The sequence below is a fragment of the Eptatretus burgeri genome, chromosome 12 (genome assembly GCF_056783735.1).
Source record: "Eptatretus burgeri isolate ZD-2024b chromosome 12, Ebu_testis_v1, whole genome shotgun sequence".
Taxonomy (NCBI): domain Eukaryota; kingdom Metazoa; phylum Chordata; class Myxini; order Myxiniformes; family Myxinidae; genus Eptatretus; species Eptatretus burgeri.
This window is the reverse complement of record NC_140972.1, coordinates 37,041,100-37,063,464: the sequence shown is the minus strand read 5'-3', so window position 1 is coordinate 37,063,464 and position 22,365 is coordinate 37,041,100. Positions and strand designations below refer to the sequence as shown.

The 22,365-nt window shown below is 43.2% G+C and overlaps 1 protein-coding gene across 3 annotated transcripts in view; it reads right to left on the bottom strand.

Moving 5' to 3' along the window:
* The window catches only part of CCDC186 (coiled-coil domain containing 186), a 120,188-nt gene that overhangs the window by 58,912 nt on the left and 38,911 nt on the right, over positions 1-22,365 (bottom strand). For all 3 annotated transcript variants that reach the window (XM_085850166.1, XM_085850164.1, XM_085850165.1), the window contains exons 6-10: positions 17,349-17,468; positions 10,588-10,692; positions 3,770-3,865; positions 1,040-1,126; positions 802-944 (exon numbers count right to left, since the gene is read on the bottom strand). In XM_085850166.1, the coding sequence (XP_085706292.1) occupies positions 802-944; positions 1,040-1,126; positions 3,770-3,865; positions 10,588-10,692; positions 17,349-17,468 (551 nt within the window). The remainder of the gene's footprint in view (positions 1-801; positions 945-1,039; positions 1,127-3,769; positions 3,866-10,587; positions 10,693-17,348; positions 17,469-22,365) is intronic.

The following is a 22,365-nucleotide window of genomic DNA, read 5'->3' as shown; positions in this document are numbered from 1 at the left end:
ATCATTGCCTTTCCAATCCTGACATCTGTCTTCGTCTCTCCGCCCTTAGGAATCCCGAAATCCAACCATTTTTACACTGTGTGGGGGACTACAGCAGTACCCTCCCCAACATAACCTCGACACCCGGATTTGGCTTCACCCGGTCAAGGCTCCCCCACACCCACCACTGCTCGGCATCCCCCGGTTAAATTTCAATCCATTGCATGCCCCACCCCCGACTTGCTTCATCTATGCCCCTGGCCCCTCTCCCCCCCCCCCACTCCACCCCCACCCATCCCCAGCTTCCTTGGCCATCTCTGCTCCCCTCTACATCCTGGGCCCTCTTTCCTCCCCCAGTGTTCTGCCCCCCCTCTCTAAAATGTGCCTCCATGGCCATTTGTTCAATTGCATTTGTCAAGGAAAAGAGCGAGATGACAAGCGGGGATATTGCACATTTCAATTTTCCGTGGGAAGGTGGGAATTTGCACGCCTCAGTATTTAACCGTTCAAGTGTTTCGGGCAAACAAATCCATTTCCTTGGGGTGTGACCGAAATATGGAGCAGCTGTAAATGGAAAATCATTCACAGATTATGAATAATTGCAATCATAATACAGGGAATCCACAGTTATGTTGATCATCCCTTTCAGCTTGGGAAAAAGGAGGTTATATTTTTTCACACGCACAAATGCCACACTTGTGTAGTCACTTGCACAGCCAGAACTGATGCAACAAATAGATCAGAATGCTTGCAGAGGAGTAAAGGTTTAGCCATGGAGATTTAACAGGCAACACGGAGCCAGCAAGACTAGTAGACTCCCACCTCTGTAGCTGTTCTTCAAGCTCTTGCACACGTCTTAAATTATCGTGGGCACTTTGGATTTCCACCTTCTGTCTGTTGATTATCTCCCGGTACTTCGACAGTTCTTCTTCTGTGCGGAGGCGTTCCTCCTCCAGACAGTGCACCTGTAGGCAAAAAGAGGCATGTGGTTTGAGTTTACAAAGCTACACATTTCCTCATGCGCACATACATGTGAAGTCCAGTCAGATTTAAAGTTCACCTTTGTGCGAAGGGTACGCAATTCATCAACACCTTCAAGGAAATTCCTCTTAAGGTACTCCAACTCCATAATCTTCGAACCTTGGACCTGCACAATATGATTTCCTCAAGTAAGCTAATCACAGTTGTCAAATGCAAGCAAATGACCCATCCTTACCGACGGGATAATTCCCCCATATTTTAGTCTGACTTGTAATACCCACACCCTATACCCACCAGGAACGGTACGATGGCATACATATTTCCAGAGAGAATTGCCATCTCCCCCCCCCCACCCTCTGAATACAAATTTGTTTTACTGCCGAAAACCTCCCTGAACACATCCCAGGTACATTTTTAACTCATTCTGTCCAGGAATTCAAGGAGATGGAAATAAAACACACAAACACTTTTCAAATTACACTATGATTACCATAATCATTTTGGTGATTCAATGTGTGCAGCTGAGAGTTGTGCTGCATGCTGAGGAAAAAAAACACCAAACAAACATGCAGTCCGAGAACGATGAATATATTCACAACATTCTCGCAGGCCCACAAATATATCAATATACAACGGTATAGATGTTGCAACTACAGGCAAATGGTTCACATAAAGTGGGTAATGAAAGAAAAGTAATGATGCTGATAATACTTTAAATAATGTAGGTGTTGTGACTCAGCACCATAGCAGGTAAAACAATCACAAGACAGTGGGCAAATGGAAAAAACATGGACAGGGATACAGATGCACCACAGTATATGAAGAGCTCTTGTGGTTAAAAGGGGACAGAGTTTCAGTGAGTGCAGAAAAGTTAGATGTAGAAATGGGAGAAACCATGATAAGGCTGTGGTCAGCATACTTGAAAGCATGGAGGGAAAGCACAAGGGGATGTGTGAAGCAACACCCACCCATCGGGTGGGGGGGGGAATCTTTCATAGGATTTGGGATCAAGCCAAGGATAACAAAAAAAGGTCATAGCTATGCAGAATGAGTCTTTCCTGCATTACCATAAATGCTCAAAATAGATAAACATTTCATAATTTCTCCAGATTGGGAGAGAGGGATGCTGCAGGAGGAGCAGCAGCAGCAGTAGCAGCAGCAGCCACCTGCTTATCAAAAGAATAAGGAAAAGTAGAACACAGAGTAGAGGGATTGCACAAGGCAGCAGAGGGCATGAAGGTATGAACTGATAGAGATAAAATGTTAAGGAATGAGTTTCAAACATGCTTTCCAGAGATGGAGATAGTTGACCAGTGTGGCAAAGACCAATTTGCCTCATGTAATTGTCACTTGCATAATTTTGGCAGTTCCCTGAAGACAGCTCAAAATACACATTTCAAAAGTAAGAGATGTTATAGTTTGGTACCTCATTAACAAAAATACCAAGGACCGTTACACGGTGGACAAAAGCACAATTTTTTTTTAACCAAAGCTTTGCCCATGTATCAGGATCAAAAAGAGGGAAAGCTCCAAAAAAATCTGATGACAGGAAGTGTAATGACGTCACAATAGACCAACAAGATATTAGAGCAAATTAATGCATAAAATAAGGTTGTGAAGTACTGTGCCAAGATTTTGTCATTAATTTAATATTTCAAGAAACAGATAATTGATATATAAGCATTTTTAAGCTGACCAACTATGTTGCAGTGATGTCATTACTCAAATGTGTAAACAAAAAAAACAACAACATAACATTTAGGGGATAAATGCAAGGGTGCCCAGTCTCAAATGTCATTTAAGACCATGTCCAAACAATACATTCATTCCCTGGAATATACGTCATAATGACATCAAAAATCTTTTAAACATTGTCCAAGATGAAAAATGACAATTGCATTGACTTCATTGACCTCAGAAACACATATTTTGATGTCAAAATGCACTAAACAGCTTAGTTCTCAGTCATTGATTTTTTTATATATATATATATATATATATATATATATATATATATATATATATATATATATATATATATATATATATGATGCATAATAATTAGCTGATGACATCATAATGACGTCAGATATTACACTTCCCATAATTTTTTTTGGAGCTTAGTTTTTTTCTAGAAGGTATACCATGGAGATGCTTTGGTAAAAAAAAATTGTGCTTTTGTCCACAACGTAATGATATTTTCACGATGGTACCCCTATATTTATTATATAACAGCTATTATGAGCCAAAGGGAGCTGAGGAAGAAGAGTAAAGGTTGGAAGGGGAAGTTAGACATTCATAATAAAATAAGAACCAGAATAAGAGCCATGTTTTTGTAAAGAAAAATTCAAGTAAGATGGACCAGACTTGGTGGTATAATGGTTCGAGCGTCCACTCTGAGTCTGGGAGGTCGGTGCTTCAAATCCCAGCTGAGTCATATCAAAGACTTTAAAATAAAAATATTTTAAAAATGATATGTGCTGCTTCCTTACTTGATGCTCAGCATGTAAAACGATAGAACAGAAAATCCCCATAGGTTGGCATCCATGGGAAGGAGGAAATTCCTCCTTATGAAATGCCCCATTTATTACAGTGAGGAATGCGGTGCCATTGTTGTGACGTCGCTGATAGCCAGAATGCCCTGGGAAGTGACAGCACTTCCACTAAGCTCAGTGTCTGTGTGTTTCGTCTAACAGTCCTGTATTCATCCATATGTCCACGTATGAGACGTGTTTGTGGCAGCTCCACTATGAGCCTTAGATACTGTATTAAAAAAATTAAAACAAAAAAGTATGTCTTCAACACAAACCTCCACACAATTGGACGTTTCCCATTTCTGCTTCTGTAAATCCTGCTCATTGTCTTTCGGTTTATCAAATGTGACACTCTTCACCTGCTTAGATTCCTAGGAAATATGCACACACATAACAGCAACATTATTATGGTTATGCGGTACAGCATGACAAATATCACATCAAACTTAAACATTTCCATATGATAGAAATTAATGCACAAAATGCAGACAAATTTATTGGGACAAAATACAGCAGGGGCCAAGATGCATCTGCATAAAATTGCCAGTTACTTGAAGCAAGGAAATAGTTGCCATTGCACATCATGGTAACACCAAGGATGTAATAGCAAAGTTCAGTCCCAAATCTAAGAGTTTCTCATCTATTTATTACTAAAACTCTCATCAAGTATATATGTATGCATGTATATATGGATGCACGTTACCAAAATACAGCCAAAACGGTACACGAGAGCGCAAAAATTTTAGGGCCACCTTACTCATCATTCGCCTGCGGTGTGCAGTATCAAGTTTCGTTCAAATCAAGCAACAATTTTTTTTTTTTAATCAATTCCCGATTCAGTCAAGTACTCTTCAGGATTATTTGATCAATGCAAACAACCTCAGCGGCATAGTTCGCTGGAGCTATCTTTTTTTTTCTTGAAACGATTTTTTCCATCAACCACTGTCACAACGGGAAATCAACGGGTTGACGGGTTGACGGGTTGTCTCGTTTAATATTAAATCTCCTTTTCTTGCATGATGTTGGCAGTGGCTATTTCGTTGGCCTCTGTCTGACTGACATTTCAAGACATTTCTTGCAGCATTGAGTGTCAACATGCGTGGCAGTGGGCTCGATTTATCAAGAATCATTTTCTTGGAATATGTAGTGGTCCCATGAAAGAGGGGGGAGGCAGCCACAAAGGGAGCAACAGGAACAGCAGCCACGTGCAGAGCAACATCAGGAAGAACAAAGGTTCCAGAATGTGTTCCAATTTGGCTGAAGTCACGATGTACATGGATTATAGATTATTCGTAGAGGACATTCCGACCAACCGTGTTGCTGAACGCATGTATCTTCTCAAATATACTGTTATGGTTGTGGGGGTATATAGGAAGAATTGAATAGGGAATAGCATTGCGTAGAGTTGCTTGATCCGTTAAGGAGGCATCTCGATATAAGTTAGGGAATCTGTGAGCTTAAGTGTAACGTGTCACCACATGAGGGGTGATGCGGCGTTAATTAGCTTCGGGAGTAAGAATAAATTCCCCAGGATGTGATTGCCCTCTGATTTTTAACCTCCTCCATCGAAGATGGACGGAGGTTACCGTTTTCACCCCTGTCTGTTTGTTTGTTTGTTTGTGAACAGTATTACGGAAAAACTCCGACGGATTTCGACGAAACTTGGTGGGGGGGGGGGGTTAGGTATGGTCCAAGGATCATGCCATTAGATTTTGGACTTTGTCCTCCCCCCAAAAAAAAATTGTTAGAGAAATATTTTTTTTCTTTTTGCATTTCTACATGTTTTAAGTGATTTCCAACCCCCCCCCCAAAAAAAAAATTTAGAGAAAAATATTTTTTGCAACTTTTTTTTTCAACAAAATTTCGATTTCTTTTTTTTTGCATTTCTACATGTTTTAAGTGATTTCCAACCCCAAAAAAAATTGTTAGAGAAATTTTTTTTTGAAATTTTGCAACTTTTTTTCAAAAAAATTTAGATTTTCTTTTTTGGCATTTCTACATGCGCTTCAATCTAGTTTAGTTTATTCAATCGCGGTTCAGTAGAGTCTGATCCGTTTTGACCTACAATGAATAGGACATCAGGTTCACTTAAGTGACCCAGCAGTATTGACGGCGGAGGTTTTGCACTCTACCGAGTACTCCCTCTCGAGTTTCCCTATGTTTTCATCTTTCAAGATCGGCAAAAAAGGTGGGGAACGCATCCCTAAAACCACAACAAATGGGCAGAAAGCCCCGCCTTCAAAGGTTGATAAGCAAATCAAGTCACCGAAGGACGATTGATGGCGTGACATCAGAAGCCCCACCTTCCCGGATTTCCTGGGAGTGGGTAACGCCCTCGAGACAAAGGATAAAATAAGACAGAGAAGTGGAGTGATGAAAGGGAACTTGCGCATTCTGAGAGGATTATAGTGGCACATTTTGAGAGCCGAAAGAAAGGGAGCACACAGGAGAGGTTGCGCATTTTTAGGAGGAAGGAGGAGTTGGCTTGGCATTCTGAGAGAGCCATGATCAGAGTGGAGGCACAAGGTGCATTGCTTGGAGAGGCGAGAGCGGAGGTCGAGTGCACACCGAATACGACGACACGCCATTGAACCCGTGTGGTGAAGTAAGACGCCGGCCTTTTGCTTCTGGTCGGGTCGATGAGGACGAGCAGATCACCTGAAGCCGTGACACTGGGGCTTTGAGCTTTGATGTGGAGTGCCCCTCGCGTCTGGCATGCGTTCATCCCGCTACAAGAGAAGTGCCTCAATTTCAATTCCACATGGGTCTGGGCCAAGCTAAGTAAAGCAATAATTTGGAAGGAGGGGTTTTCCATTATATTTTGTGTCCCCTTTGTCTGCATTTGAGTCTGTGTGTGAGGTCTTGACTGTTGGATTTATTTCATATTATTGTCATTTCCTTTTGAATTATCGTCCTTTGTAAATATTTGTGGATGTTCATTAAATGTGTTCATTTTGAAGAAACTGTATTCGTGTAATTGCAGTGGGTTTGAGGATAAACTCCCTGTGCATCATTTCATTCCCTGTGCTCCTCCACCAGTCCGCCATTGCCCTCCGAGAACGTGTTAAAATCTCTGAGGATCAGTGTCCGCCTCCTCTTGATAAGGAACTGCTCGGTCGTCGGGGGGGGGGGGGCTGTTGGTGTTAACCGCTCGGCACCACAATTTTGGTCAGAGGATTAACCTGAGCCGGCCACTCTTGCGACAATATATACTATGGAAAATGCTCACACTTTTTGTTACATTCCCCTTTTCACACAACTTCTCTTCCTTTTTATTTTTTTCATGTTTTTAAAAACTTCTGTTCGCATTCTTTCTACTATACTACAATTATTAATTGTATGTTTTGTATCATCGTAGTTATTGCACATTGACAATATTTGTTTGTTGGTTTAATTGCTACAAGCATTGAACCAGACACTTCACTGACAGTAGTTGAAAAACATAACCTATATATTGTTGTGGAAATGACTTCTCGGGGCTAATTTTGTAATTGGTCTTTTATGTGATTTAGAAGCGACCTGGTAGGCCATCAGGTGCAAATTTGGGCAGGAAATGTCGAGGTGGCACACCATCCCTCTGGAGCGTCTGAGACAAACCAGTGGGTGGCACCTCAAACCGTCAAACTGGGCCATCGGGCAATAACGGCTGAGAGGGGAGAGACTAAATGCGTTACAGCAGAGGGTGGGGGAAAAATAGCACTGGGGTGGAGAGAAGCCTGAAACCTTGGTGATGGGGGTGAAACCTTGGTTTGGGGGGGGGGGCAGGGAGTGAGGATATGTGAGAGTCTGTGGGGAATTTTCCAGCCCTTAACGATGCTCTTCCAGCGATGCACTCCGCTACACCCCACCCTGCCAGTCACACCCACCCTTTCTTATTCTCGGGTGATGCAAGGACGTTGGCTCAATTCCTGCTCATGCCTCAAGGTCCCACGGTGTCCTGCTGGACATCATTGGGGTATTTTCGGTCTTGTCGATCGCTTGATATTGTCTGTCTCATGGAATGATTGGGCGCGATAAGTTACATAAGTAAGAAACTACCGTTCGTTTGTGGTTTTGTGGGCTCATTTACGGTAAGGCACAAGTCATAATGGATATTCACTGTTGATTACTGATTGTTGTTGCTTCATTTGTATTCCCACTCCCCTGTTCCTCCTTACAGTATAAAACCATTTGGTCTCCGGGTGAATTTGGGTGGTTCTGATTGTGGTTGCAATTGTGCAAGTCCATTAAAGGACAAATTGAATACGGGTGATCAGTGCCAATAACACGGCCGTGCCATGCACCTAGCTACTCCGCTCGACAATGAGGACCAAGTTGCAAGCTAAAATTGGGGTGAGCCACGTCAGGTTGGCAGCATCATTGGCGGATGTGCGGGGAGTGCAGCGGAGACTGGTGGATGGTCAGGCCAGGTAAATTGGGGGGGGGGGATCAAGGTAATGGTTGCCCAGGGAAATAGTAAAGAGGGACAGTGGGGAGCAAAAAAGAAAAACCACAGAGACGTAGCAAATTAAAACAGAACAAAATGAAGCTGAAAAAAAAAAAAACGACAAGAGAAGTAGCGAAAAGTTTTGGTATAGCACCAGAGTGGGAGACAGGAGAAAACAAGATCGAGCACAGGAGCACAATAGTTATGGCTCTAGTGGCTAAAGCCAGGAGGTTGAGGGAGGGTGAGAGTTAGAGTGGGCCCTTGCTGAGGAAGTTAATGGACATGTTGTGGCAGAGACATGCGAGTTGCTGATGGCCCTGCAGGTGCAGAAGGTCGTGCTGGAGGAGCCACACGATGATGGAGTGGAGTCAGCCATTGCCGCAAAACACAAGTACGTAGATACAAAAAAATTATGGTGTGAAGGGGGAACAGGTCCAGTTAATGGCGGCCTGAAGCAAGTCCCACATGCGAGCTGCCTGAACCAGCATCCGGTGCCGAGGTATGGGTCTGCGTGGTGAAAGCCCAATCATCAATTTGGTTTCAGACCAGGTCACTCTACCCTAGATATGCTGCTACTGCTCTCCCATCAATGGATGGAGGTCCTCAATGCCAGACAGGAAATCCGAGCCGTATCCCTGGACATATCACGTGCTTTTGACACAGTCTGGCACCCTGCCCTACTCACCAAACTCTCTGCCCATGGTATTCAAGGTCATCTCCACTCATGGCTCGCAGACTTCCTCTCCTGTCGCAGTCAACGTGTGGCCCTAAATGGAGTTCTTTCATCCCCTCTTCCTGTGCAGGCTGGAGTTCCTCAAGGTAGCGTTCTGGGCCCTGTTCTTTTTCTGGTTTTCATCAATGATCTCTCGGACTCTCTGGAAAATCCTCTATTTCTCTTTGCCGATGACTCAACCCTCTGCCGTACCATCTGTCATCCCTCAGCCCGGCAAGCAGCAGCTTCTTCGCTCACTGCAGATCTGGATAAAATCACAAACTGGTCCAACACGTGGAACATGTCTTTCAATCCAGACAAATCTCACACTCTCACTATGTCTCTTCGAAAGGACCGTTTACAAAACCCCCATCCACTTTCTCAACAATCCTCTGGAAGAAGTCTTTTCTTTCAAGCTTCTGGGTCTCACTATCTGCCATGACCTTTCCTGGGAAAGTCACATTTCCAACCTTGCCTCAAAAGCCAGTCGCCGACTGGGAATCCTCCGTCGTGCAAAGTCCTTCCTCGGCCCTCTTGAGCTCCTGACCACTTACAAAGCTTTTGTCCGTAGCCTGATGGAGTACTGCTCTCCCCTCTGGGCTGGTGCTCCTGCCTCCCACCTTTCTCGACTTCACGCTGTCGAAACCAGGGCTTTTAAGATCATTGGCATCTCCCGCAATGAAGCTGAGTCTTTGGGCCTCTCACTCAATCACCGCAGGTTGGTCGGTGGTCTTTCTGTCTTCTACCGACTCCTCTCCAGCCTTGCCCCCCTGCTCTCTCTGCGATTTGTCCCAACCACATTTCCACAGGGCGCTCAAGGTCCGCCAACAACCCCCTTCTGGTAAAACTACCAAAATCACGAATCACTGCTCATCTTCACTCTTTCATTCCTCTTTTTCCCGCCTTTGGAATAAACTTCCTCACTCTATTCTTTCCCATTCTTCCCTTCAGGCTTTCAAAACAGCTGTTCACCACCACCTCTTATCTTCCCCCATCCAAATCCTCGATCTTTTCTACCCCCGATAATCCACCCAAGCCCACTTCCTTCAATTCTCCTGCTTTCCTTCCTGAAAGTCCCTTTAATGTCCATCTTCCCCTCGCCATGTTCCCCGTCCCATCCCCATCCCTCTCCCTTCCACAGTTCACCTGTGTCTGTTCCCCAATGTTTTGTCCCTTCCACTCCCGCCCCTCTTGTCTCATGCCTCCTTGCTGTGAGTTGTGTGTTAGCTCTCATACGAGCCTCGACCAAGGTATACAAAAAAAAAAAAAAAAAAAAAAAAAAAAAAAAAAAGCTGCTTAGGAGACCGAGGTATGGGTTCCAATAGTCAAGGAGACTGCTTAGGCAGCACCAACGCTCTGCACAGTGTGTGGTCCCAATGGATGGGTGGATGGGAAATTCCGATGCTATTTTATTTAGAAGCTTTCTTTTTGTGAGAGTAGAAATGGCAACAAACTTCCAGATTAAGTGCGATGGTCTGTACGGTGGCCACAAAAGCTGTGGATGCCATGGCTCAGGAGAATATTAAAATCGGGTGGTTGGGAGGGAAAAAGGTAAAACAAGTAATGTTGGGAGGTTGTGAAGAGGGGGGGTGGGGGCACGGGGGTTAAAGAAAGAGGTAACTTTTTCATTCTGGTTCTAAACAGTCCATCCTCGTGTATTTGGTTATGATTGAAATTCAGATGTAAGCAAAGTGAATAACATAAAGAACAAACAAAAGTCAGTTGTGGAACTTAATTTCAATTTTTTTTCAAACCAAAACATTAAATATATATTTCTTGATCAACCACTCCTATTGTATATTTGGAAGCGATGAGAATATGGTGTTGATTCAGTGTTTGTAAACAAAGTAAATTTATCTTTAAAAATAAAAACAAACCCAAAAGAAAACCAAATTATTTCTCCACTAGAAATTCAAAGTCAAGCTGCACAATTCACAATCTGACAGCACCCTCACTTGGTATGTTTTGATAATCTCTTGGCAGTTTTGTCGAATCTCATTTGAAACTTCTTTGGCTTCACAAAGCTTGGCAGTTGTTTCATTTAGCTTGTCCTTGGTTTCCTGTTAAAAATAAAAATGACAAAAACAAAAATAACTAGAAAGCATCCCAAAACACAAAGCCCGTCCACATCCACTTTGGACTAAAACCAAACTTGATGAAAACAGCAAAAAGAAAATGTAAATGATACAATTAATGTTCTCCATATTCTCATGATGAAGGTTTGTTGAAAATTTGAAAAAAAACATCTCAAATGGAAAAAAAATGGCCTGGACAGGCACACTGTAGCTCAAATGGTAAATAAACAAACACGGAAGCAATTAAAAATAATAATAATAATTGTCATCTCGTGCCATGCAGGTGGTCGGGTTAATAAAGGTTATTTAAACTCACGACGACTTTGCACTTCGACATTTTGACCCAATTACTAAACTCCATATTCGCAAAATAAAGCTGTTGCAGATTTGTTGACAAAAGCTCAAATGGCAAGAAGATTATGGCCTGAACACAGACAGACACACAAGCCCATCTCCTGCTGTGCGAGAGACAGGCTGATTATAAAACAACACTACCTAGATATCTGTGATATTTTTTTTTTTTTTTTTTTGTATACCTTGGTCGAGGCTCGTATGAGAGCTAACACACAACTCACAGCAAGGAGGCATGAGACAAGAGGGGCGGGAGTGGAAGGGACAAAACATTGGGGAACAGACACAGGTGAACTGTGGAAGGGAGAGGGATGGGGATGGGACGGGGAACATGGCGAGGGGAAGATGGACATTAAAGGGACTTTCAGGAAGGAAAGCAGGAGAATTGAAGGAAGTGGGCTTGGGTGGATTATCGGGGGTAGAAAAGATCGAGGATTTGGATGGGGGAAGATAAGAGGTGGTGGTGAACAGCTGTTTTGAAAGCCTGGAGGGAAGAATGGAAAAGAATAGAGTAAGGAAGTTTTTTCCAAAGGCGGGAAAAAAGAGGAATGAAAGAGTGAAGATGAGCAGTGATTCGTGATTTTGGTAGTTTTACCAGAAGGGGTTGTTGGCGGACCTTGAGCGCCCTGTGGAAATGTGGTTGGGACAAATCGCAGAGAGAGCAGGGGGGCAAGGCTGGAGAGGAGTCGGTAGAAGACAGAAAGACCACCGACCAACCTGCGGTGATTGAGTGAGAGGCCCAAAGACTCAGCTTCATTGCGGGAGATGCCAATGATCTTAAAAGCCCTGGTTTCGACAGCGTGAAGTCGAGAAAGGTGGGAGGCAGGAGCACCAGCCCAGAGGGGAGAGCAGTACTCCATCAGGCTACGGACAAAAGCTTTGTAAGTGGTCAGGAGCTCAAGAGGGCCGAGGAAGGACTTTGCACGACGGAGGATTCCCAGTCGGCGACTGGCTTTTGAGGCAAGGTTGGAAATGTGACTTTCCCAGGAAAGGTCATGGCAGATAGTGAGACCCAGAAGCTTGAAAGAAAAGACTTCTTCCAGAGGATTGTTGAGAAAGTGGATGGGGGGGTTTTGTAAACGGTCCTTTCGAAGAGACATAGTGAGAGTGTGAGATTTGTCTGGATTGAAAGACATGTTCCACGTGTTGGACCAGTTTGTGATTTTATCCAGATCTGCAGTGAGCGAAGAAGCTGCTGCTTGCCGGGCTGAGGGATGACAGATGGTACGGCAGAGGGTTGAGTCATCGGCAAAGAGAAATAGAGGATTTTCCAGAGAGTCCGAGAGATCATTGATGAAAACCAGAAAAAGAACAGGGCCCAGAACGCTACCTTGAGGAACTCCAGCCTGCACAGGAAGAGGGGATGAAAGAACTCCAAGAAAGAAGAGGGGATGTGATCACAAGTGGATAACCAAGGGTAAGCCTCCCCCGGCTTACCCTTGGCGATCGCCCATGACTTACCATTGGCTCGCGATCCAATGATGGCACTTTACTGGAACTGCTAAAAAACATGACTTTCAGCATTTTGGGATAGAATGTAAATTAAGAAAATATGTCCCCATTGACAATCCATCGATAAAAATCATGGAAAGAAAATATTAAATCGGAGGAAAATTACTCAAGTGATGATGAAAAAGGTGATTTTTGTTAATGAGGTCACAATCTGAAAAAAGTAAGTCAAAGACTAATCAAATATCAGGTGCATAACTTAAGTGTAGGAACAATATTAAGATGCAAGAAAATCTTGGAAGGCCGAGTGGTCTTTCTGCATTGGCAAAATTGAGCAAAGACAGAAAACAAGATTTTTTTTTTCAGCCTGCAATTTGACTTTGACCTTCAAGCCAGAGGGGTATGCCTGGCATCTGCCTGGGGGATGGCCAGACGGAGGCCCCTGGAGTACCGGCGGAAACTGGACGCAGCGACGCGCTGTTCTGGCACATGCTCCCATACCTGACCTGACCAGATTTACAAATGTTTACTTTTGTGTTTTCTTCCTGCAATCTCACCACTCCCAATTTCCGAGCCGGCTGGGACTTTCAGAATGAAAATTTTCATCAGAAACGTGAATAGAAAGTACACAGGGTTGACATTTTTGACCTTGACCCAATTTTAAGGTCATGACCTAATTCTAGGCATTTTAACATTTCACCATAACTAAAGTTTATCTCGAGAGGCAATTTCGTTCTGAGCAGACAGTCTATAGCAAGGCACATTTACACTTGATTTCCAGGCCCATCCCCATCTCCTTGAGATGATGGTCAACCTGCTGCAACCACGAGGCATGTGGTCGGCCCATTGGCCTCCTCAACTCACAGGGCTCCCTCGCTGAGAGAATCTGGTGAGCAGGATCAGCATCAGGAAAACGAGCCACATGTCCCTACAGTCACAGCTAATGCTCACGGACTATGCAGGTAACAAATCTCATTTGAGTCTCTCTCAGCAACCGCTCATTGGACACAAAGTCAGACCAGCGATATAGCCAAGGAGTCTCTGAAGAGACCTGGTACCAAAGGAATTAAGTTGCCGTCTCGGATCCCTGGTTAGAGTCCGTGACTCACATCCGTAGAGCAAGACTGGAAGCACCAAGAATATAAAAACTCAGACTTTTGTGGGCCTGCACAAGTACCAGCAGTGCCACACCCCATGATCCAGTGACTCCCCTGTCCTCACCGAGATGGGTATTGACCTCTGCCTCTCAGCAAGCAGAGACAAGAATATCACTGCCAAGATAAGTGAATCTTTCCGTGACATCAACATCCTCACCCAAACAGGTACAGCCAAGATAGCAGCATCGAAGATGTCATTGAAAGCCTGGATCTTACATTTTACTAAAGAAACCCCAAATCCCAGTGGCTCAGACTCATCATTCAGCACCTTGAAGGCCCCCAAAAGGATATCTGGAGGCTCCGCAAAGATGACTGCGACATCTGCAAAATTAAGGTCCGAGATCATGACATTCCTAAACAATGCACCACAGCTTGATCTCTCCAACATCCTCCCCAGAATCCAATCCATACAAGTGCTGAAAAATGTGGGAGCCAGGACACACCCCTGACAAACTCCAGTAACAACTGGAAATAAGTCAGAGATGGTATCACCACATCTCACAGCACTCTCAGTTCCAGAGTATAGTTCAGACATCAGATTGATCAGTTTTGGTGGTACCCCACGAAGACCAAGAATCCTCCAGAGGGCATCCCAATTAAATGCTTGCATTGATCAATATTGGCTGCAAGCAGTCCCTGCCAAAACTCTCGTCTGCGTTCGGTGAGGACCCGGAGAGCAAGGATACGGTCAATCTTTGACCTCTTTGATGTAAAGCCTGACTGCTCTGGACGCTGGTGCTCAAGCAGATGTTGGCGAACCATGTCAAGAATTATCTGAGCAAAGACCTTGCCCGGCACTGAGAGCAGAGTCACCCCTCGGCAGTTGTTGCAGTCCTGGCAATCACCCTTCCCTTTCCAGAGAGGGATAAGTTTTAATTTTAACTATTTTCTGGAAGAAATGGTGCATAATTTGAAAAAAGTGCAAGGGTGCCTCTATTTTTGGCCACGACTGTATCACAATAAGCAAAGGACCAATGGCAAGCACATGGACAATCCAAAAATAAAACAAAATATAATATATATATACATGCATATATTTTGATGTGAGACCAGGTGGTGTTGTTCTTTTGTGTTTAATGGTGTTTTCAGAGCCACGAGGCTCTATATATGGTATACACCACACACCTAAACTCTGGGTGTCTCCCGTTTATTTTTAATTACTTAATTTCCACACACGGTGAATAAAATGCTGTACAGATTCTAAACCTGAACCGATTTTCAAAATTTAAACAACGGAAATGAGCTTAACAGCAGTTCCGACTGCGAACAACAACAAAAAAAATAATCATCTTAAAAACGGTTTATTAACTGCACCCCCAACTTTTACCTTTTTTTGCTGATTAACAACAACAAAAAAGTGCAGTTTATACATCTGAAAATATGGCAGCCATTCAAAAAACACACGCACGCATGCACACACACAATTTTCTTCATCAAAACAAACCGGTTTAAAGTGGTACAACACATTCCACATTAAAGGTCCCCTGACATACCAAAGTACATAAATTTCATTTATACATGTCCTAGAGGAGTTTTTCATCGTGATTTCAGATCTGACAATGTTTTTTTTTTTCACAAAACACATTCTGTAAAATGTAAAATTAAAAAAAAAACAAACGTCTTCGGGAACGCCCCTAAAAATTCTCCTGAAAGGGGCGTAACCAACATGACGTCACGTACAGTATGTCAAAGGTTGCACGTTAATTACTCGGGTTGGTGGTCTACGTGATTGCATTGCCTTCCTGTTTGTTTCCACATTCGATTGGTCGACTCAATCGCTTCGTTCATTTCTGCTTTAAAAAAAAATCGAACATTTGGTTTTGAATAATGGATGACATGGACTTTCATTTGTCTGGTAACGACAGTGAGTGTGAGAGAAATGAAGGATTTTGGTCTGAATCACATGGAGAATTGTCGGATAACGTAGTCGCGGGAGGTGAAGTTCAGGCAGCTGGAAATGAAATACGGCCTTAGCAGTTCGAGCCCGAAGCAGGACAAGCATAGAAAAATGGCGATGAAATTTCCGGAGTTCATGATGATCAGGACATCGAAGGAAGACTTGCCAATAACAACTGGTTAGACTAAATCCTATTCGAAATTCAATAATGTAAATTCGACATTTTAGTGAGGTGACATGACTAGCGCAGCGGACATGTTGCTCTGCGGCGAATTAATCACAAACAAGGCCGCCCATCTCATCGGCCATGTCTCTCCGTGCATAAAACGAAGCAATCTCGCTGTCCGGATACGATGAAAACTTATGTGCAGAACACACCTTGCGATACAATTGTCTAGAGTAGTCTGATAAATCTGACGTTCTGTTGCATTTTTATTTATTTTATTCCTACTGTCGTCATGTAGCGCCAGTAGAAAACAATGAAGAAAAGAGAATAATAAAAGAAAGCTACAGCACGTCATATTCATCGGACTAGTCGGACGGACGACAGATTTATCGGACTAGTCTCGACTCTAGAGTTGACAAGTAACTTGTATTAGCATGCACACAATGTATAAGTCAATGTGTAAGAGTCCCGAGGCTATGAGGCCATGTAATAGGACAGATAAATTTGTCTTTCATAGTTGTGCCAACATTTTTTTCCCTTTTCTTTTATTACAGCATTTTGGCTAAATGTTAATGAATAGCATGCCAATGGAAGCAGTCCCTTCACTTAAGAATAAACCCATGTATGTCAAGTGCAGCCATACCTGGCTTGCATGTATGTGAAATCGTACCTATCCCAGCAGGCTAGTTTCAACGAACAATTCAATAAGCTGCAAAATGTGGGTGCAGATTTTTTACATTGTTTGATTTTAAAATTATCTCCTTGCACCTTGAAATGATGCAATATTAATAGTTAGTATTTTACTTGTATGTCCCTTATTATTATTTTTTTTTAATGGAAAGGTTCAACAGTCAAATTTTATGTTTTGTGTACATGGTATAGCCCTTTATTGTGCATACATGTATTGGATTTGTATACGACTACGACAAGGTAGTAAAGGGTAAATAATTGCCTCGTGATTGTTGTGCATACACGGCTCAGAAGCATAATTTCTTGTCTGTGTGTGAGGAATGAGGAGTTGGGATGAATAGAGGGATGAATAGAGCCCGTGTTCAAAGTCACTGTCTTCGAAGTGGGCGCTGCAAATGACGCTCGTGTCGCTGGGGCCTTTCCAGTTTCCTCTCGGCAGCTTCACTTTAGATGTTCATATTCTCTGACGATTATCATCTTTCGGGAATAAATGAAGGCTTACACCGTCTTTGCTTGTATTGCTGCATCCTGCTACGATACATCTTGCAGGCATTTTCGAAAGTACGGCTAAAACTCTTAAAAACTATCGCGAAACAATCACTGGATCATTTGTACGTACTTTATAAGGCGCGCGACATCTCGACTCTCGAGTCAATCCACTCTGTGCGAGTTACTGTATGTGACGTCACGCTGCGATTCGCTGAAGTCCATTTTTTTTAGGGGCGGGGCATAGCACGTTGTGAAAGGCTCCAGAAATGATCCAAATATTGCTCTAATTATCCCATTTTTGATTTAATAAAAAAACATGGGTGATTTCTTCACTCGGAAGGTCAAGTTAATATATAAATAACAAGTTTATTTTTCATGTCAGGGGACCTTTAAGCTGTTTTGAGATTTGCTCAGAATACAGGTTCAAGGAGAAAGGAGTTACCTTGTGTGCATCCATTTCAGCATTATGTTTGTTCTGAAATAACTTCAGCTTGTTGTGAAGGGAAGTCACTTCATCTTTCTGTCTTTCGACTTCTTTATTGAGTTTATGCATATCCGTGTCCTGCAAGAGAAGTAAAATTCTGTTAAATCCATGCAAAGGTTTATGTTAGGGTTAGTTCAATGGCCACACATGGAAGAATATATATGAGATGGTGTTCTGCGATTGTCCTGTTTGCCGTAGAACTGTCCTGTACTGCCCGTGTTGTGTTTGGTTCACTTTACCTTTGTAAAGAAATAGGCCAAATGAAGTGATCAACAATCACGAATCAACGCTAATCACCAATTACATGGCTGCAGGCCAGAAAAGGGAGCAAAATGACAAGGGGGAAGAAATAAAATCAACTGGCGGTGACAAACTTAAAAATTACCCCCGTGCGGGAGTGACGGTCATCTCTGCGAGAAATAATACTACAAGTTCTCAATGTTCAGTTATGACCGAAGACTACTGCGCAGTTCTACTGCGCAGCTCAAACTGCGCAGCTTGGTTAAAGATGACTCGGCATTTTGGCGCGCGTGCACGAAATTATATTTTGAAAATAAATGCCGACATTTACATTTCGGGTTTTGAAACTTTTGCACCTTCGGCGGAAAATGTATAAATATAATATACAAGGTCAGCTGCTATGCAATGACACCATTCACTAACTTTTACCATGCCCAGTAGAGAATATATAGCCTCCTGAAGGTAGGGCAGTTTTTCCAAAGTTTGAAGTCACGTGACGCGAAAACGAAAGTGAAATTCGAAAATCCGGCCCGACCAAATATTGATATTGTCCCATAGATTCATACGCCATAATCAAATTCAAGATTGCTTGAGAAATGTAGGAGGAGATATATTTTGAAAATCGGCATTTTCGCATTTTTTGCCAACTTTGAAGTCACATGGCACGAAAACGAAAGCGAATATCGAAAATCCGGCCTGATCAAAATTTAGATATTGTCCCATAGATTCATGTGCTGCAATCAAATTAAAGATCGCTTGAGAAATGGCGGAGGAGATAGAATTTGAAAATCGTCATTTTCGCAACTTCAAAGGCCTCGTGACCTTGACCTTCGGTGACCTTGAAAGTCATACCATCGTGTACGTCTCATTGACCTCTATAAGGTCACTAATGACCAGATCTCCCGCTTAAACTTCATTGTGGACGGACGGATGGACCCATATTACCCTCTCACCAATATTATTAGGTCATTGGAAATGACCTAAAAAGAAATATCAACAAATGTACACCAACAACTGGGAGAACGACAAAAGAATTGGAAATACAAAAAAAAGAATTGGACAGATTGGGGACAGACAAAGAAGGCTCATTGGAATGGCTAAGAAGAGGTCAGCTGAATTGGGGCGGAGAACGAATTGTAAAAAATACACCCGTGCGGGAGTGACGGTCATCTCTGCGAGAAAATATATAGCCTCCTGAAGGTAGGGCAGTTTTTGCAAATTTTGAAGTCACGTGACGCGAAAACGAAAGCGAAATTCGAAAATCCGTCACGACTAAATTTAGATATTGTCCCATAGATTCATATGCCACAATCAAATTCAAGATCGCTTGAGAAATGTAGGAGGAGATAGATTTTGAAAATCGTCATTTTCGCAACTTCAAAGGCCTCGTGACCTTGACCTTTGGTGACCTTGAAAGTCATACCATCGTGTACGTCTCATCGACCTCTATCAGGATCACTAATGACCAGATCACCCACTTAAACTTCATTGTGAACGGACGGAAGGACGGACGGATCGTCACCTCTCCTCTCAACACCAATATTATTAGGTCATGCTCGAAGAGATGACCTAAAAACTATAGAGTTGGGCCTGATGAAAGGATGCTGAGAGCAGAAAGAAGTGGGGAGTCGAGATGTCTATTGCAAACACAGCTACTACAAGACCACAGCAGCAATTGATCAGCCTTTGGTGCTACAAAACCATCCCAATGCCATCAGCAGCACACACAATGGCAAAGTGGGCCCAAACAGACACACACTGAAGTGGACCAGTTGCACAGTTGTGTCGAAATAGTGAAGGAGCAGCGGGCGCCGAGGCACACAGATGAAGCATGGTCCAGCTGAATCCGTGAAGGACTGTGTCTGCTGCAATGTGTCTGAGGCTGCAATAGGAAAGAAAGAAAGAAAACTCCAAAAGTCGACACGACTACTCTCTCCCAGATTCGAACTCCAACTGCCCCTTTTTCCATGACTCCCAAACTAAAAATTCTGCTCTCACCGCACGTCTCTCAAACGCGAACTGTCCCTCTCACCATTTCTCTCAAATTCCAACTGCCTCAAACATTTTCACATGAAAAGGTGGAGAAGTTCCTGGCAACCTTAGACACCAATTCTGCAACTGGCCAGGACACCATGAACATCCTTGTCCGAAAAAAATATGCTCTGCCACTCTTGTACATTATCTTTTTGCTGTTCACCCTATTATTTGCCTGAGGTCATCTTCTATTTGATTGGAAGTCAGCCAACATTCCTCCATTATATAAACTGGAACGGCACTCATTTGAGTGCATACTTCCGCCAGGCTGAACAGGTTGCGTTTTGTATCTCACTGATAGACCGGACCTGGACCCGGACCTAAACCAAAATTGAATTGGCTTGTTCTCATCACCGAATAACTCATCAACCTCGTTTTGTCACAAGTCCACCACAACTTTTTGAAGTATCATACTATGTATCGTTTTTTTGCCCCATCTATCAAAAGGTGAAGAATCACTTTTTTTAATACGGATCCAGATTCAGATCTTCACCAAAATTGAATCGATGAGTGTCACACACTCAACCTGTCCACACTTTTTGAAATATCCTGCTCAGAGATAAAGAGAGACAGAGACAAACAGACAGACCAGGGGTTAAAACATAACCTCTGTCCAACTTCGATGGCAGAAGTAGCAATGTGAAAAAAGATCCACGAAGGCCCAAGTCACAATTGCTCTACGGCGAGGATACGGCGGGCATACTCCCTCTGAATTGACAGAAACGTGCGGCGGCCGCAGAGTTTCTGCGGTGGCCTCAGGGTGGCCCTACGCCGTTTGGCTATATTTTACAGGTCGTAAGGTCGCCGTGGAATTATAATTTTTTTCATTTCTACGTTCGCCGTAGCAATTCGACAAGCCGAAAAAAAAACTGGTAAAATATATATATATATATATATATATATATATATATATATATATATATATATATATATATATATATATATATATATATATATATATATATATATATATATATATATATATATATATATATATATATATATACATATACACATTAACCCATTCGTAACCATCCGTCTGGCCGCACGTTCGCCTTAGGGCCCCCTTGCGGTCACCTTGTGGGCACCTTGCGTCTGCCTTGAAAATTCTATAGCCGCCGCAGGAACGCCCTAAGGTCACCGTGCGACATCAAATCAAAGACCGTACGGCAACCCCACGTTTTCGGTCTCCACAACTTATAAATACACCGTGCGGCTCCCCGAAAAATAAAAACATATGTGACTGCTTCATCGTGTGACCGTGGAAATACTGCGGCCGCCGTATAATTGCTAGTGGCCGTAGATTTTGGAGACCCCACGGCCACCGTGGCAAATGTGACTTAGGCCTTAACCACAGATCGATCGGCAAACTTCCAATCACAGCAAGGTCATATAATCCACCATCACAATCAACATTAAATACTCTTTTCTCCAATGACCTGATTTCAGATCGTCAATTCAAATTCACACTGTGTCACTCCACCTTGAACATGCTGCTTCTACTCTCCAACAATGGATGCAGACCCTCAATGTCAGCATGAGATCAGGATGGTCAATCTAGACATATCTTAAGCATTCAATAGTCTGATACCATGCCTTAGCTCTCTAAACTCTGGTTAATAAACTACGGTATCTTATAGAGTTGTCTCTGAATGCCATAAGCATTCTTGTCGCCAACAAGTGCCTCTCAAAGGGATCCTCTCACATCCTCTCCTTTCCCTGTCAAAGCTTGAGTGCCCCAAGGCAGTGTTCTGGGCCCCGTTCTCTTTTTAATATTCATCATTAATCTTTCCAACTCTCTGGAAAAGTGTTTATCTCTTTGCTGTTGATTCTACCCTCTGTAGCAACATCCCTCATCCTTTGGATAGGCATGCAGCAACCTCTCCCTCTCTGCAGACCTTGACTAAATCACAAGCTGGTCAAACACTTGGAATAGGTCTTTCAATCCTGACAAATCTCACACTGTATCTCCAAAAGGACCGTCTGGTGAACCCTCCCATCGACTTTCAAAATTCTGAAAGAAGTACAGTCACTCAAGCTATTGGGCCTGACAATCAGCTGTGATCTTTCTTGGGTGAACTACTTTTCCAAGTTGGCCTCCAAAGCCATTCCTGACTGGGTATCCTCCATCCTGCAAAGTCTTTCCTTGGCACACCTGAACCACTCTTATTCACCACATTCATCTGCAACTTGGAGAACTGCTCTCCTCTCTAGGCTGGCACCCATAACAAACACTTTGCTCAGCTCGACACCGTGGAAACCAAGGCCTTCAAAATCGTTGGAATCTCCGGCGATGAAACTGTGTGTCTTGACCTATTGCTTTCACACCAGTGGTATCTGTCTTCCATCGCCTCGTTTCTGGTCTTGCACTTTCTGCCTTTTTCATGCTGTGTCCTTCTCCCACCTCCTCCGCCTCAGGTTTCTGCAGAGCCAACATGATCTGGCAGTACCCCCCTTCTGGTGAAATGCCCCAAATCCAGAATCACTGCTCATCTCCACCAATTCAGCCCTCTTTTTCCACCTGTGGAACCAACTCCCTCATTCTCTAAAAATGTCATTCTTTTCTCCACGGCTTCAAGACAGCTGTTCACGATTATCTCAGATCATTCCCAATCAATAACCATGATCTTTATATCCTCATGAACCCTCACCAAACCCACCTCTTTCCCATTTTCCAGTTTTTCCTTCCTCAGAGTTTGTG